Source organism: Pinus tabuliformis, chromosome X (assembly GCF_031772625.1).
Source record: "Pinus tabuliformis cultivar Carrire ecotype Pingquan chromosome X, CPIR1, whole genome shotgun sequence".
Lineage (NCBI taxonomy): Eukaryota > Viridiplantae > Streptophyta > Pinopsida > Pinales > Pinaceae > Pinus > Pinus tabuliformis.
In genome coordinates, this window is record NC_142308.1 from 669,488,495 (window position 1) to 669,503,793 (window position 15,299).

The 15,299-nt window shown below is 37.7% G+C and overlaps 1 protein-coding gene across 1 annotated transcript; it reads right to left on the bottom strand.

Annotated features, from left to right (window-relative positions):
- Positions 1–14,327: 14,327 nt before the first annotated feature.
- On the bottom strand, positions 14,328–14,987 carry LOC149141738 (uncharacterized). Its single transcript, XM_089451317.1, has one exon. It carries the CDS (start codon positions 14,985–14,987, stop codon positions 14,328–14,330), a length of 660 nt encoding a protein of 219 aa, XP_089307443.1.
- Positions 14,988–15,299: the final 312 nt, after the last annotated feature.

A 15,299-nucleotide genomic window follows, 5' to 3' on the forward strand; every position in this document is an offset into this window, starting at 1 on the left:
TTTTCATCCTATATATGTGAAAATCACAATTGAGATTCAACAATTTATTATTATGATTAATGCATTTTTGTTTCTATTTTGAGTTAGTAATTTTGTTACACATGCCTCTCTACCTATATATATAAACACTATTAACATAAAACATAAACAAATGTTTAAATTTGGTTATATATTGTATGTAACCAAGAATTGTCCTTTTTGTTTTATGTTAATAGTGTTGTTAGACATGTTTTTACATATGTATACGGTCTAGTTCATAGGTAAGAATAATATATTCATCTAAGGCTAAATGCCATTAAAAAAAAGGTTCATAGACATTGTAACAATACTTTGAATATACTTTTAACATATCATTTGTGGAAATTAAATCTAAGTGAGGAAGATAACAACTATCTCACCTAACCACCCCATATATATATATATATATATATATATATATCACCATTATTATTAATACTCTATCTTTGTTGAAGGCTTCTTATTTCAACTTAAGGTGAAGATTTGTTGACTTTTTAAATTTTTTTAATTGAGGGCCTAGATTGATTCTCAAGGGAATATGCTCAACATATGCTTAGTCTTAATGCTTAGCAACGACTGTAGTGTATTAAAGAGTTTGTTTGTTTGCATTGACTTTTAATAAAGCTAAAAAAATAGATTTCCATGATAAATTCCTCATTATTATTTATAACGTTCATTTATATATAATCAAATTTTATTTAGCAAAATGGTCCATTACTTTTAATAAATTTAAAAAATTAGATTCTCCCCACCCACTAATTTCTTAGGGATTTGAGATTATTCCAATTTTAATAAGTTACTTGATGATAAGTTCTTCATTATTATTTTTTTTTTTAACTGAAACGGTTAATTTTTATTGATAGAAAGCTGATCAGGCATAGCCTGAATGACCATTACAATTTCCTGTGTTGGTTACAACACTCCTTCACTTAAGGGATGTATGCCTTAGTTGGAGTTCCTGCATTTATGCTGATCATTCCTTCCTGAAGAGAGCATCCTATATTTGCCAGTCTGTCTGCATCTTTGTTTAATCCTCTAAGAATATGGTATATTTGAACCAGATAGAGGTCTTTCAATATTCTGTTTACTCTTGCTAGCTGCTTGTTCAGTGCCGAATCCTTGAGCTTTTCCTTTTTTACCATTGTTTTTATCAACAGTTCTGAATCTCCTATTATTAAGATTTCCTTTGGATTTCTTTACTTGCAATTTGGCAAGCTTTCCAGAGGCTAAGTATTTCAGCTTGGTTGTTTGTTTTCACTCCCAGGCCCCAACTGAATTCTTCTTTTTTCCCATTCTGATAGAAGATCACTCCTCCTACGCCTGATCTCCCTGGATTGCCTTTTGAGGCTCCATCAAAGAAAATGGTGCATATGTCCTGGGATTTCCTCCACTTTTGAAAGTTGTCTTCAGTTTCACGAATCTGCCATCTTTCCTTGTGGATTGGTCGTTTAGTTTCTTGATGTCTGTCTTTTCCTGTGTAGTCTTCCAACCACGCGCTTTCTTCTCTTCTTAGTGAGTTGTCTTCCTTTGTTGTATGATGATTTAGAGTTTCTAAGAGAAGCTTCTTTGCCTGTTCCACCACTTTCGCAGCTTATAGCTCAATGTTATTAAAGATGGTCTCGTTCCGGGCTAACCAGATTTTCCAGCAAACGTATTTAGGCACAACTGTCCATACTTTGTGCCAAATTGATTTGTTTACAATTCGGTGAGGGTAGTTGTCATTCCAGGATGTAAACATGGAGGCTATAGTACTTTGGGAAGGGGCACTCACATTTAGTCCGGAAAAGAAGATGGACCATACCTCCTTCGTGAAATCACACATTATGAACATATGGTTTGTTGTTTCTAGATCTTTTTTGCAAAGGATGCATCTGTGTGTCCCTGCTATACCCCTTTTGCATAGATTTTCTCCTGTGAGGATTTTGTTATGAAATAAAGTCCAAAAAAAGAAGTTGATTTTTGGGATGCTGAAGTTGTCCCAAATCTGCTTCCAGACAGATCCCTGATGTGGTGAATCTTGCTTGCTTTGCAATTGATGGTATCCCTGGTTTGCTGTATATACTCCATTCTTGCCCCATCCCCAACTGTCCTCCTCATCAATGTGGACTGGAGCAAAATCAGCGATTTCTTCAATGAGGACAGCGAGCTGGTTTTTTAACTGTTCTGGAATTCTGGGCCATTTCCATCTCAACCAATTGCCTTTATTGTCCCATTCTGATAAGTCCTCTATTTTTTTTATACCTCTTGCTCGGAGCCAATCTCTGATCTCGGCGATCTCAGTTTTTTGGTTTAGCAGCTGATGTCCCATTATGCGGTCTTTCCATAGATTAGTTTTCTTCCCATTACCCGGAATACGATATAATTCACTTCTGAAAAACTCTATTCCTTTGGCGCATAGTTTCCAGGCCTGCATGCCTTTAGGATGTTTCTCCAGTTTATGATTCATGATGGATCGATTCTTGAGATATTTCTCGTTAAGGATTTGTCTTACAGGATGGTTGGGCTCCATGCATGATTGCCATAGAAATTTGCATCCCAGGGCCATGTTTGCAAACTCAGGGTCGCACACCTGAAGGCCTCCTTCCGCCATCGGCCTTTTAACTGTATCCCATTTAATTAGATGGAGTCGGTTGTTGTTCCCTCGCCCACCATTCCACAGAAAATTGTGAATGTGCCTTGAGATTTGATCGGAGATGTGTTTGGGTGTCATCATCAGAGCCGCTTGAAATGTTGGCAATGCTGAGAGGACGGATTTGATTAAGATGAGTTTGCCTCCTGTGGATAACCAGAAGCCTCCCCACGCTGCTATCCTCTTCTTGTATTTTGTTATTACTTCCTCCCACAGGTGGTTCCTGTTTGAGCCCAACGTTATAGGAAGTCCCAAATATTTGATTCTTTCCCATTCTACATACCCTTTGTATCCCAGGTCTTCTGCGATTTTCCCAATTGAGTGTTGGTCTATGTTCCAGCCATAGACTGCACTTTTCTTTTCACTTACTAGAGCGCCCGTGATGCTGCAAAACTTTTGTAGTATGGTTTTGAAGGCAGAGGCTATTCTTGAGGAGGCCCCCCCCAGTAGGAGCGAGTCATCAGCGAATAATGCATGGTTCATTGGTTCTATGCCTTTCTCTATTCTGATCCCTGGTATACTGCCTTTTTGTTTTTCCATAGTTAACTTTCTACTTAAAGAGTCAGCCATCAGAATGTAGAGGAAAGGTGAGAGGGGACAGCCCTATCTTAGGCCCCTTGTGGCTGGGAGGAAGTTTGCAGGTCTGCCATTTATCATTGGGGCTATCCATATCTTCTCCAAGCAGGCTTTAATTAAGTCAATGAAATTCTTGTTGAAGCCAAAAGCTGATAGGACCCTGTATAAAAAGGATCTATTTACTCTATCAAAAGCATTGCACATGTCCAGTTTGATTAACATACCTTGTTCTTTATGCAGCTGACTTGAATGTAGAGCTTCCTGCACTTGGATGACATTGTCCAGGATGTGTCGTCCTTTCACAAAACCTCCTTGTGCTGGAGTAATTAATTTTTGGAGTAATGGTTTGATTCTATTTGCCATCAACTTGGCCAGTATCTTGTAGGATGAATTGCATAATGAGATAGGTCTGTATCTATCAAATGTGCCTGGATTGGCTTCCTTTGGGATTAGAGCGAGGAAAGTTGAGTTTATGCCGCCTCCGACTTTTGCCTTCCTCATGAAACCCTGAACCATTCTCATAAGATCAATTTTGATTATCTCCCAGCAGATTCTGTAAAAGTGGATTGAAAATCCATCGGGCCCAGGGGCTTTATCTGGCTCCATGGACCAGACTATATTTGATATTTCTTCTTCTGAGGCTGGCCTTAAAAGAGTTTCATTGTCATCTGAGCTTACTAGCTGGGGAATATTTGTGAGGAATTCTTCTATGTCCTCCTCGCTCCCATCTTTTCCAGCGCTGAGAAGATTTTGGAAATGATTTACTGCTGCCTCCTTGATCTGTTCAAATCCTCTACATACCTGTCCACTGGAAGTAGTAATTTTTGCAATGTGATTTCGCGAGATCCGTGCCCTGTATTGTCTATGGAAATATGTTGTGTTCCTGTCCCCTGCTTTGAGCCACAGGCTGCGGGATTTTAATCGCCAGAATTCCTCCTCATTTCTAAAGGAGTTGTATGCTTTCCTTTGGGCATATTTTTCTTTGTCTAGATCTGTGGCTGAGATGGCTTTCTCTTCCAGCCCCAATTGAAGTTCTTCCAACTGTTTTGTTGCTTCTTTCCTCTGGCTGGTGGGGGAGTTGGCGTCTTTCTTTATCCATTCTTTGAGTGCCTTTTTGGTGTTCTTAATTTTTTGCTCCCACACATAGCTTGGGGAGCCTAAGATATCTTTTTCCCAAGCTGTTTGTACAGTTTCAAGAAACCCCTCTCTTTTGACCCAGAGGGGACTAAATTTGAATGGGAGAGGACCGAGGTCTTCTTTCTCCTTTATGCGAAGAAGAATTGGCTTGTGGTCCGATGTTAATTTTGGCAGGATCTTAGAGAAGACTATTCTATTGTCCATCATAATTGCGCTGCTGGCGAGGAATCTATCTAGCCTTGCTAAAATGTGGTGTTCCCCTATTCTATTATTTGTCCAAGTGTATGTTCCTTTCACCGACTTAAAGTCAACCAAGTCCCATGACTGGATGAGATTTTCCACAGTGAGGAGGAAGGGATCTCTTGTAGAGGATCCTCCTCGTTTTTCTTTTGGATCTAGGATTATATTCAGGTCTCCTCCTATGATTATATTCGTAGGGCTGCATTGCTCTATGTAATCTGATAGGGTTTTCCAGCACTCTTTTTTCTCCTCATAATGCACCGGGACATACATATTAAACAAATCTAGTTTAACTTTGCCTGTTGTGTGCCATAGTTCTGTATATATCCAATGTTGAGTCTCATGTATTCTGCCAAGGGTGAATAGGTTCTTTGACCAGAATGTGCCTATTCCTCCAGCCGATCCTCTTGCACTGATTACCTTCCCTGAATCAAATTTCCATTTGGTGGTGCTGGTATTTAGAAGGGTCTCCCCTTCTATTTTGGTCTCTTGGAGCATGAGTACGTCTATGGGTTCCATTTTCATTAAGTCTTTGATGGCCTTTGCCTTATTGGGGTTACCCAGACCCCTACAGTTCCAAGATACCAGATTCAGGTTCATCATTTACAGCTTGTTGGTGTGGGGCCTCCTCCCTTGGACGCCCTTGGCCTGATATTCCTTCCCAGAGTCATTTCTATAGTAGCTTGACTTCCTAGGGTTTTTTGCTTTTCTGATTCTTCTTCCCTAACTTCCTTGTTTGATCTCCTTCTAGCTCGCTTGGATGTCCTTTCAATGGTTTCATCATCCGAGGAGCTAGCATTTTTTTTCTTTTTCTTCTTCTGTTTAATTATGTCTGCGTATGAAGGAGAAGAGTTATTGCTTAGGTTCGGATTTAATGTGTTAACTGGATCTTGAAAATCGTTGTCGTTGAGCTGGGGTGGATCTTCTTGCTCTTTCTCCAGTGGCTCTGAGGGTGGTGTGAGAGATTCGAAAGGGTTTTTGTCCTCTGCTGCACTGGTGACTTCCTTGCTCCCGACATTTTGTTGACTTTCAGTTTCTTGTCCTGATTTGTTCCCTGTCTCCTTGCCTTTGTTTTTGTTATTCTGCCTATTATTTGCTGCTTTCTTTACTTGCTTCCATTGCTCTCCTTTTTCTCTCTCTATGGTTTCCTCATTTTTCTTCTTACAATATCTTGCGAAGTGTCTGTATTCGTGGCAGTATCGACATTTGAATGGAAGCTGCTCGTAGTCTAGTTCTTGAATATGCGTCCAGTCTGCCACCGAGAGCTTGATGGCTTCAGGGAGCCCGATTTCTAGGTCAACCTCTACGCAGATTCTCGCACAGGAGTATTGATCCTTCCTTGGCGCCTGATCTATATATCTGCCAAGTGCATTTCCAATAGATTGCAACGATTTCTGGCTCCAGCAATGGAGGGGAAGGTGAGGAAGGCGCACCCAGACTGGCACTGCCTTGGGCACATCTTGGGATGGGTCGAAGTCGGGGGACCATTTGTTCAAGTATAGTCCTTGAGGGCCCATAAAATATGGCCCGTTTCTGAAGATCAGGCTTCTATCTTCTGCATTTTCGAACACGAACACAAAAAAACCCTTGCCCACGAAATGACTTTTTATTCCTTCTTTGACCAGGGGGATCCAGTTGCGCTTTACCCATTCTTCAACTCCTTTCGGGGAGGGCCATAACCCTGTGAACTGACCAATTAGTCCTCTTTCGGCGAGATTCAGTGCTGATCTGCATGTGTCCTCCACCCGCAAAGACACCGTTGGAATACTTCCCAGTTTTTTAACAAACTTGAGCTGAGATCCGGAAGGCTGACGTTTTCCTGAGGCTGCCACCAGAGCACTGAATGCCTGCAGTTCTGATGGGGTTTCGGAGCCATCGCCCCGTTCCATGTCTGAGGTTCCTCAAAGATGAAACCCGCCCGAGTTAAGTCGTAGACGGGGCCCCATATGAGGGCGTTGCCGATTTCAACCGATTCGCAGGTCGCTGCCAACCTACGCTGCTCTGAGAAGGTCTCCTGCTTGCCTGATGCGCGCCCGGGAAGAGTTGCAGAGCTCGTGCGTGAAGTTCCACGCCAGATCTATTGGGGGTCAAGTTCTTCATTATTATTTATACATTAATTTATAATTCTTTTTTTTTCTTAAGTTAAAGTTGACCCATAGCCTTTTTATACATGGTTAATCACATAAATGTGTGCATTAGTAAGACATTGTTCGTGTTGCAATAGTTTTTTTGGTTATATTTGTGAAGCCTTCGGCTATATAAACCACATTAATATTTTTAATGTGGTTGTACTAGATATAAGTTTGTTACAAACTCTTTTTAACTTATTAATTTCTTTCCAATTTTTTTAAATGGAAAATATTTAAAGTAATTAAAAATGGAGTTGTCTTTAGTGCAATTTTTTTTACTATATATATATGAATTCAACACCCTGAAAAACCCTAAGGCACTCTGATTGTGCAAGGGTTACATATCAAGCTTTTGATTTCAATAAATTCCAACTTGATTAAAAACTACAATTCTTCTAATCGAGAGAAGACATAAAGTATTAATAAATGGAGAACTTACGAAAGCAAGGAGTCTAATTTGACCACATAACCGCTTATTTACAAATCGTAGTTGCCGAATACTTCTTATTTCAACTTAATGTGCATCAAGATCTGCTGACTTTTTTTTAATTGAGGGCCTAGATTGATTCTCAAGGGAATATGCTCAACAACTACTGTATTAAAGAGTTTGTTAGGTTGCATTGACTCTTAATAAATTTAAAAAATTAGATTCATGGCAAATGGCTCATCGCCCACCAATTTCCTACGGATTTGAGATTATTTCAATTCTAATAAGTTCCTAGTTATTATTTATAACATTCATTTATATATAATCAAATTTTATTTAACAAAATGGTACATTACTTTTAATAAATTTAAAATATTAGATTGTGCCACGTAGCTGCACTCCCACCTATTTCCTAAGGATTTGAGATTATTCCAATTCTAATAAATTCTTCATTATTATTTATAACATTCATTTATAATTCATTTTTTTTCTTAAGTTAAAGTTGACCCATAACTTTTTTATACATGGTTAATCATGTAAATGAAAAACTTAAAAGAATCTTGCTCTATTTTTCCTCAATTATTGTGAGTCACTTTGCTTATCCTCATTGCTCAGAGCCTTAGCTAAGATGGATCTATGCTAGTTCTTAATAATGTCATTTATATTATATAAATTTCACATCTTTATATATAAAATTATTCTCATTTTTTATTTATTAAACCTTGATTTAATTTCTATGGTAATATTTTTAGTAGGCATGAGGATTTAGGGTTTAGATGTATCCCAAAAGTAATTATAACTTTTTGCTTTTAGATTTAATTAGAGAAATGTTATAAAATTAAATTAAAACAAAATATCTATAAAATATTTTGTTTGTGAAATAAGTTATGGTTTTTGGGCATGTGGTATTGATAAGGCATGGTATTGTAACAAAGCCTATCTACAAATTAATAATATCTATGGTAAAATGGGGTGAGTATCCATGGTTAAAAATCTTGTCATCTTATTATTACATATTTTGATTATAAAATAAGTTATGGTTTTTGGGCATGTGGTATTGATGAGCCATGTAATTTAATTTTTTACTATTATTTTATTATGAGACCCCCTTGTTTGTGGGACAATGGACCTTCTATATTAATTTTAACTTTTTACTATTCTTTTATTATGAGACACCCTTGTTTGTGGGACAAGGGACCCACCTTTGGGCAAGGATTTCACTGCTAAGTCTATGAAAGCATAAAAAATGGATAAAAATAAAATGTAAATAAATAACTCCAGAGTTATTGTCCACCATTATTTATGTGTCCCTCAACAATTTATAAGTAGGAGTTAAAATGTAAATATACAAACTTACCAGTGGTTACTACCCACCAAAATTTATGTGAATCCTTGGGTCCTAATAGACAATGGAACTTTAGATATCAATTTATTTGTTTGTGCCTATTGACCAATGCAAATTATAACCTTTAACTTTGAAAAATAAGTATCTATTTTTTAATGTTATTAAAAACTATTTTTCAACACATACTCATTTCAAATTTATATTCCTATAGCTATATCTCTTAACTTTACTAAATTCCTATCAGTGATCTATAAAACTCAAACTTGATGGACCCATCCTAAAGTGAATTTAGACACAACCATCTTACATGCAATTTTTACACTTAAAACTCAAATTTGATGGACCCATCATAAAGTTAATTTGGAAACAACCATCTTACATGCAATTTTTTAAGAGCATATTCTCTAACATAAGTGACAAGTCTACGTTGTCCTACAATATTTATGCACAAATCATATTATTTAATTACTTGAATTAACCTATCAACTAATTTATTATTATAATTGAAATTTATTTATTAATAATAATAATAGAATTGGAATTTCAAATTATTTTGGAAAAAAATTCATTGTATTTAATAGTTAATTTTTTATTTTATTTTTTTTAACGTTTTGGTCACTTCTCATTACATTTGTTTACTTTTGAAAATATTTTCCACCCAAAAAAACTTAAACCTAGGATCTCTGAAACCAAAATCCTCGCTTACACTGCCATCCCCCATTAAACTACCACTCAAATTTCATCCTTTATAAACCAAGAACATCTATATCTTTACTAATTGCAAATGTATTTTTGCATTAAATACTTATATACCTTTTTGGAAAATCCTATTTCCACCACTATAGGATCATTAATGCGCGGCTACATGCGCCGGAGATAGAAGTTTATAACACGCGCAGGGGTAACACGCAGTTTTTTATTTTTATTATCTAGTCATCTCTAGCTATCTTATAACACGCGCAGAGATAACACGCAGTTTTTTATTTTTATTATCTAGTCATCTCTGACTATCTGAGCCGCGCATTAATGATCCCATAGTGATGGAAATAGGATTTTCCTACCCCTTTGACTTCTGACGCAAATAGATACCGTAATATGTATCTGAATTAAGGCCGTACGACCATGTATACACGGACAATAAGTCTTCAATATTTCTATAATAATTGCACATATGTGTGGCCATCGTATACTTGTCTGCTCTCTTTGACTTACCAGTCATAATAATTCCACGTACATCGTATCCTCGCTGTAGGATATTGTCTTACACGGATACACCAATACTGTTCGATCCTTTATTTATTACAACGTGGTGCATGGTAATTGTTTCTTCAACTGAATTGAACTTTACCAAATTGAAACCACTGCGCCGGATGAAATTCTGAGTGAATTCTTGGGATTGGAGTTTACCAAATTGAAACCACCGCGCCGGATGAAATTCTGACTGAATTCCTCGTGAGAATCCTCAGCACAGTACACGTGCATGAGTCGCCTATGTCTCCTGTGGTTTCAAACCCTTCACATTTTTAAAAACAATAGTCATATAAAGGAGTCGTCTACTGAAGAATTGTTTCGAGGGTTTCGAGGGTTAAAAGTGGTCGTAAAAAAATTCAAAAAATCTTGTAATTAAAGAAATTGTCTAGGGAAGTCAAGGAATTTTTTGGATGATTAAAATTGGCTGGAATTCGGGCAAAAAAATTTCAATTTTTTTGTAGAAACAGTGTTTGAATCATATTTTTGATGGTGAAAATTGATCGAGGACCATCAAAAACGTCACCTAAAATTATGAATTTTAACAGCTTTTACTTGGATTTACAAAAATCCCTGCGAAATTTTTTCAAAATATAACTGAATTTCCATAACTTTCAAAGCAAAAAACTGTTAGACTAGTGCTAAATTAAATGTTCCCTAATATTCATCAAAATAATTATATATTATTTAAATATATATATATATATATATATATATATATATATATTATTTATAAAATTGAAAATCTGTAAAACAAGGACAGTAATGGAGGACAAGGACATGAGTGAATGATTTTTTTTTTATTATTAATATTTTATTTAAATTAATGATTTTATATTTGATTGAAAATAAGATGTTTTTATTATGAGGTTATAATTTTTATTTAAGTTTTAAAATAATTTAAATTTCATTTGGTCAACTTGATATAAATAAATAATATTTTATACATAAACATAACTGAAATAATTATAAACATATAAAATGATTATTTGATTGATTCATAAATATTAGTTTTAATCTTTATTTATTTTATTATTAGATTAAAATATATAAATTTCATAATCAAATTATCTAACTAATTATAAATACCTACATTCTTCGTGTAATACAACTAACATTATTTTATTTTATTTTTATTTAGCTTTTAGTTATAAGAAAATACTCTATATTTAGTTACATATATAGTTAAATAAATAAACTTATTTACTAGTCAACTATTTAACTAATTAAATTATCTAATTAATAATCATATATATATATATATAATAATTTCTATAGTTTATATAGTTTTAAAAATAATATAGAGTATATTAATTTATTAGGTCTTAATCTTAGTTTAAGTTAAAGGAAATGAATAGATCTAACAAACAAATTATTTAATTAACCAATTAATTTTCCTTCCCTCTCTTTTGGTCAAGTCAAATATAGTTGTTTTTGTTTTACAGAAACGATTATGGGATTTCATTAACTAATTGGCTGATAGCCACAAATTCAGTTACAAAAGGAGAGACAGATTTTTGTGTGCCTTTTCAGCAAGAGGAAAATAACGCCTACTTTCATCAGGCTCCTCTTTTTACATTTAGTATAGTGTACGTCTGTTGCTGATTTCCCGAGCTGAAAAATACAAACAAACTGTTGCAAAAGGATACTATAGAACATGGCTCTTTTAGGGGATTGAATCCCAAAGGATTTCCTTATCTTTGAGAATAGAACCGACAACTAAATGGACTGCCTTATTTGCCTCGATATCTGCTTCTTTGTTATTTGTTCTCAAGACATGGAAATATTTCATATTCAGGGACTTTGCCATGCCTTTGATCCTTGTAATTATCCTTGCTAGCTGCAGATCCGCTGGAATAGAATTTTCGCCATTGTTTGAATGATAACCTGGGAGTCCCCAAAGACATTTGCCTCCTTGTAGCCCAGCTCTTTGAGGAGTTTGATTCCTTGAAAGAGGGCCATCGCTTCAGCTTGAATGCTTGAGGAATGGCCTAACCCCCAAGCAAATATGTTCAAAGTTGTTTCATCTGGGTTTATGATGAGTGCTCCATCTCCAGCAATACCTGGATTCCCTTTGGCTGCCCCATCAAAGAAGAGAGAGGGAAGAGTTTGTTTGGACAGCCAGGTTTGAAAATCTGCTTCATTTTTCCTAACTTGCCAATCTTTGCAAGATGGAGGAGGGCTGTTCGATTTTGGAAATTTGAAGTTGAGGGCAATTCCCAGATCTATGTCCTGTTGGCTTAGATTTGAATCGTCTCCTTTGTCTTCCAGCCACTCAACAAGCTGACTTTTTACTGAATTGACAACTATTATGTAGTCTTGTTCCTTGTTTCGGAATATCCTTCTGTTCTTTTCCAGCCATACTTACCAACTGATAAATTTAGGTAAACCGCTCCACACTGTCCTAATTGTTTTATTTTTTGGAAATGGGCCTGGATATATGGCCATCCAGCCCACAAACAAATCCAAAATTGAGGAGGGGAAGGTGAATTTATGTTTCCAGGAAACAAGAATCTCCTGCCATATGGAGGCTGCAAAATTGCACTCGATCATGAGGTGGAAGGCGGATTCTGCGTTATCCTTGCAAAGAGTGCATCTAGAAGGCCCAAAGATGTCCCTTTTCTGAACTCTGTCTTCAGTTAGAATTTTCTAATGATAGAGAAGCCAACAGAAATGGTCTACTTTAGGTATTGAAGGTATTTTCCAAATGCCAGCTCAGGGGGCAGGGTTGGGAGGCACGTGAGGCCGCTCTAGACATTTAGCGTAGCCCTGGGCTACCGTGTATCCTGCCCGATTTGAGCCCCAACCTCTCACGTCATGCCTGCGTGCGTGAATTAGAGCTATCCCATGCAGTTTCGTGGAGAACGTGGCCAGAGCAGGTCGTAAGGCAGGTGGAATTGGGAGCTATTTCCAACCCGACCAAACATCTCCCTTCCAGATTGAGAGATCCCACAATGTGATGATATTAGCCTCTGACATATAGCACTGCAACTCAGTCATGTCTCTCGATTCTGCTAGCGGGGGTCTATTCCGGATACTGTCGTTCCAGATATGGATATGCCTTCCATTCCCTGGTATCCAAAAGGAATGATTCCTTATCAACAAACCAGTTCTGTTGATGAACTTGCTGAAAGGAGTTTTGTAATGAGTCTTGGGCTGATCCAGGCATCTAAGTCTCGGACCTCTGAAGTACTTCCTCCACAAAGCAACTTGCACCCATCCTGGATTCGAAGCTATGATTTTCCAGATCAATTTGGCTCCCATGGCTAAGTTTTGGACACTAAGATCTTTGAAATTCAAGCCTCCCTCCTGAGTTGGTCTGGTGACTATTTCCCAATTGACTAGGGAAATTCTCTTTTCGTTTTGCTTGCCTCCTTTCCAGAAAAACTTTCTGATTAGTTCCTCCATCGTTTTGATGATTCCCACAGGTGCCAATAAAACCGAGAATTTGAATAACGGAAGACTGCTGAGCACTGCTTTAATGAGCACTGCTTTTCCAGCTATGTTGAGCCAAGAGGATCCCCAAGCCTGCATTTTTGCTTTGAATTTGTCTTACTGGGGGTGCCAATCTTTACTCAAGGCCCTCTTGTGGAAGATGGGCAGTACCAGATATTTGAACGAGGACCAAGAAGTTGAGGCTGCAAATCCGAGGCATCTAGCAATGGAGCTTGCAGTTGAAGCAAGAATATTCCAACAATATATATGGCATTTTCCATTGTTTAAAACACTACCCGAGACCTTACAATAATCTTCCAGAACTTCTTTGAATTTGATTGTTGAATGAGGAGATGCAGCCCCCAGCAGTAATGTATCATCAGCGAAGAGGGCGTGATTGATGCTTTCTACCCCTCTTGCGATGCACAGGCCAGCGATATCTTGATCTTGTTGCTTTTTTTGGAGATAAAAACTGAGAACAGAAGCTTGTAGGACGAATAGGAGGGGTGAAAGGGGGCACCCCTGCCTCAGCCCTCTAGTGGCTTTGAAAAACTCAGCAGCTCTACCATTCACCAGGGGGCTAATCCAAGGCTCTGAAATACAGGTTCTAATCCACTTAATGAAATTTTGACCGAATCCCAGTTTTTGCAGCACCTCAAACAAAAAGCTATGTCTAACACGATCAAAAGCATTTGCTAGATCTAATTTAATAACCATACCTTTTTCCTTTCGGTGTAGGCTGGAATGGATCGCCTCTTGAACCAGAACGAAGTTGTCCACCAACTGCCTGCCATGTATAAATCCACCTTAGTTATCCGGGATGATTTTGGGAAGGATTCTTTTCAATCTGTTAGCTATCACTTTGGTTATAACTTTGTACCCAATGTTGCATAAGGAGATTGGGCGAAATCTGCTGAAAGAGTTTGCTCCTTTCTCTTTGGGAATGAGGGCAAGAAAGGCTGAGTTTGTGCAGCCTCCAATCTTCTGGCAGTCTTGGGACTTCTGTATCATTTTGATGAACTCCTTCTCAACAATCTGCCAGCATGTCTGGAGAAATCTAGGCGTAAAACCGTCCGGTCCCGGAGCTTTATCAAGATCCATTGCGAAAAGTGCCTCCTTGACTTCCTTTTGTGTGATTTTGCCCTAAAGTGACTGGTTCATTTTAGAGGAGATAAGGCTAGGGATAGCGTCCAGCAGAGTAACGTTTAGATCAACTCCTAAATCTTCTCTATACAGCTGCTCAAAGTGCTCTGAGGCTGCCTTTTTTATGCTAGCAAAGTCCTTCAGTATGCAGTTGTCTTCTTTTATTTTAGTGATGGAGTTGCGACCTTTCCTGGCTTGGGCCTGTTTGTGGAAAAAAGAGGAATTTATGTCACCATATTTGAGCCAAAGACTCCTAGACTTGAGCCTCCAATATTCTTCTTCTGCTAGACAGGCCTTGTGGAAACTTTGCTGGAGCTTGGCGTCCTTTTCCAACTCTTCTTTGGTGATTTCAGCTGCTTCAAGGTGGAGATGCTGACTTTCTAGAGCACTTTGTATTTTTTTCCTTTCCGCAACAGGATTGGGCAGGGTCTTAGCCCAATTTTTTAGCATGCCTTTCACTCTTCTGAGTTTTTCCTCCCAAACAAAAAAATCGGATCCCTTGACCAGCTCTTTCCAACAGTCTCTGACCTTTTCCATAAAATCTGTCTCTTTGATCCAGAGAGAGCTGAATCTGAAAGGTATAGGCCCCAGATCCTTGGGGGTCAGCAGCTCTAGGATGATGGGCTTGTGGTCTGAAACGCTGCTGTGAAGAATGCACATTCTAGCTTCCAATCCAAGAAGTAGAAAGGAGCTTTGGACCAAAAATTTGTCAAGTCTTGCCACTATGTAACCCGGGCCAACTCTCTTATTTGACCAAGTTAAGTTACCAGTAGTCGATTTGATGTCTATCAGATCCCAGTCTTGCATGAGGTCTTCCACTAACTCTCTTGTCGGGATCCATGACGATGTTGCCTCCTCTTTTTTCAGACGAGAGGAGGGTGAGGTTGAGGTCTCCGGCTATGATTGTGTTCTCCAGATTCTCTAGATCTGCCAAGTCTTTGATGGAGTCCCAACATAATTTTTTCTCCCCTG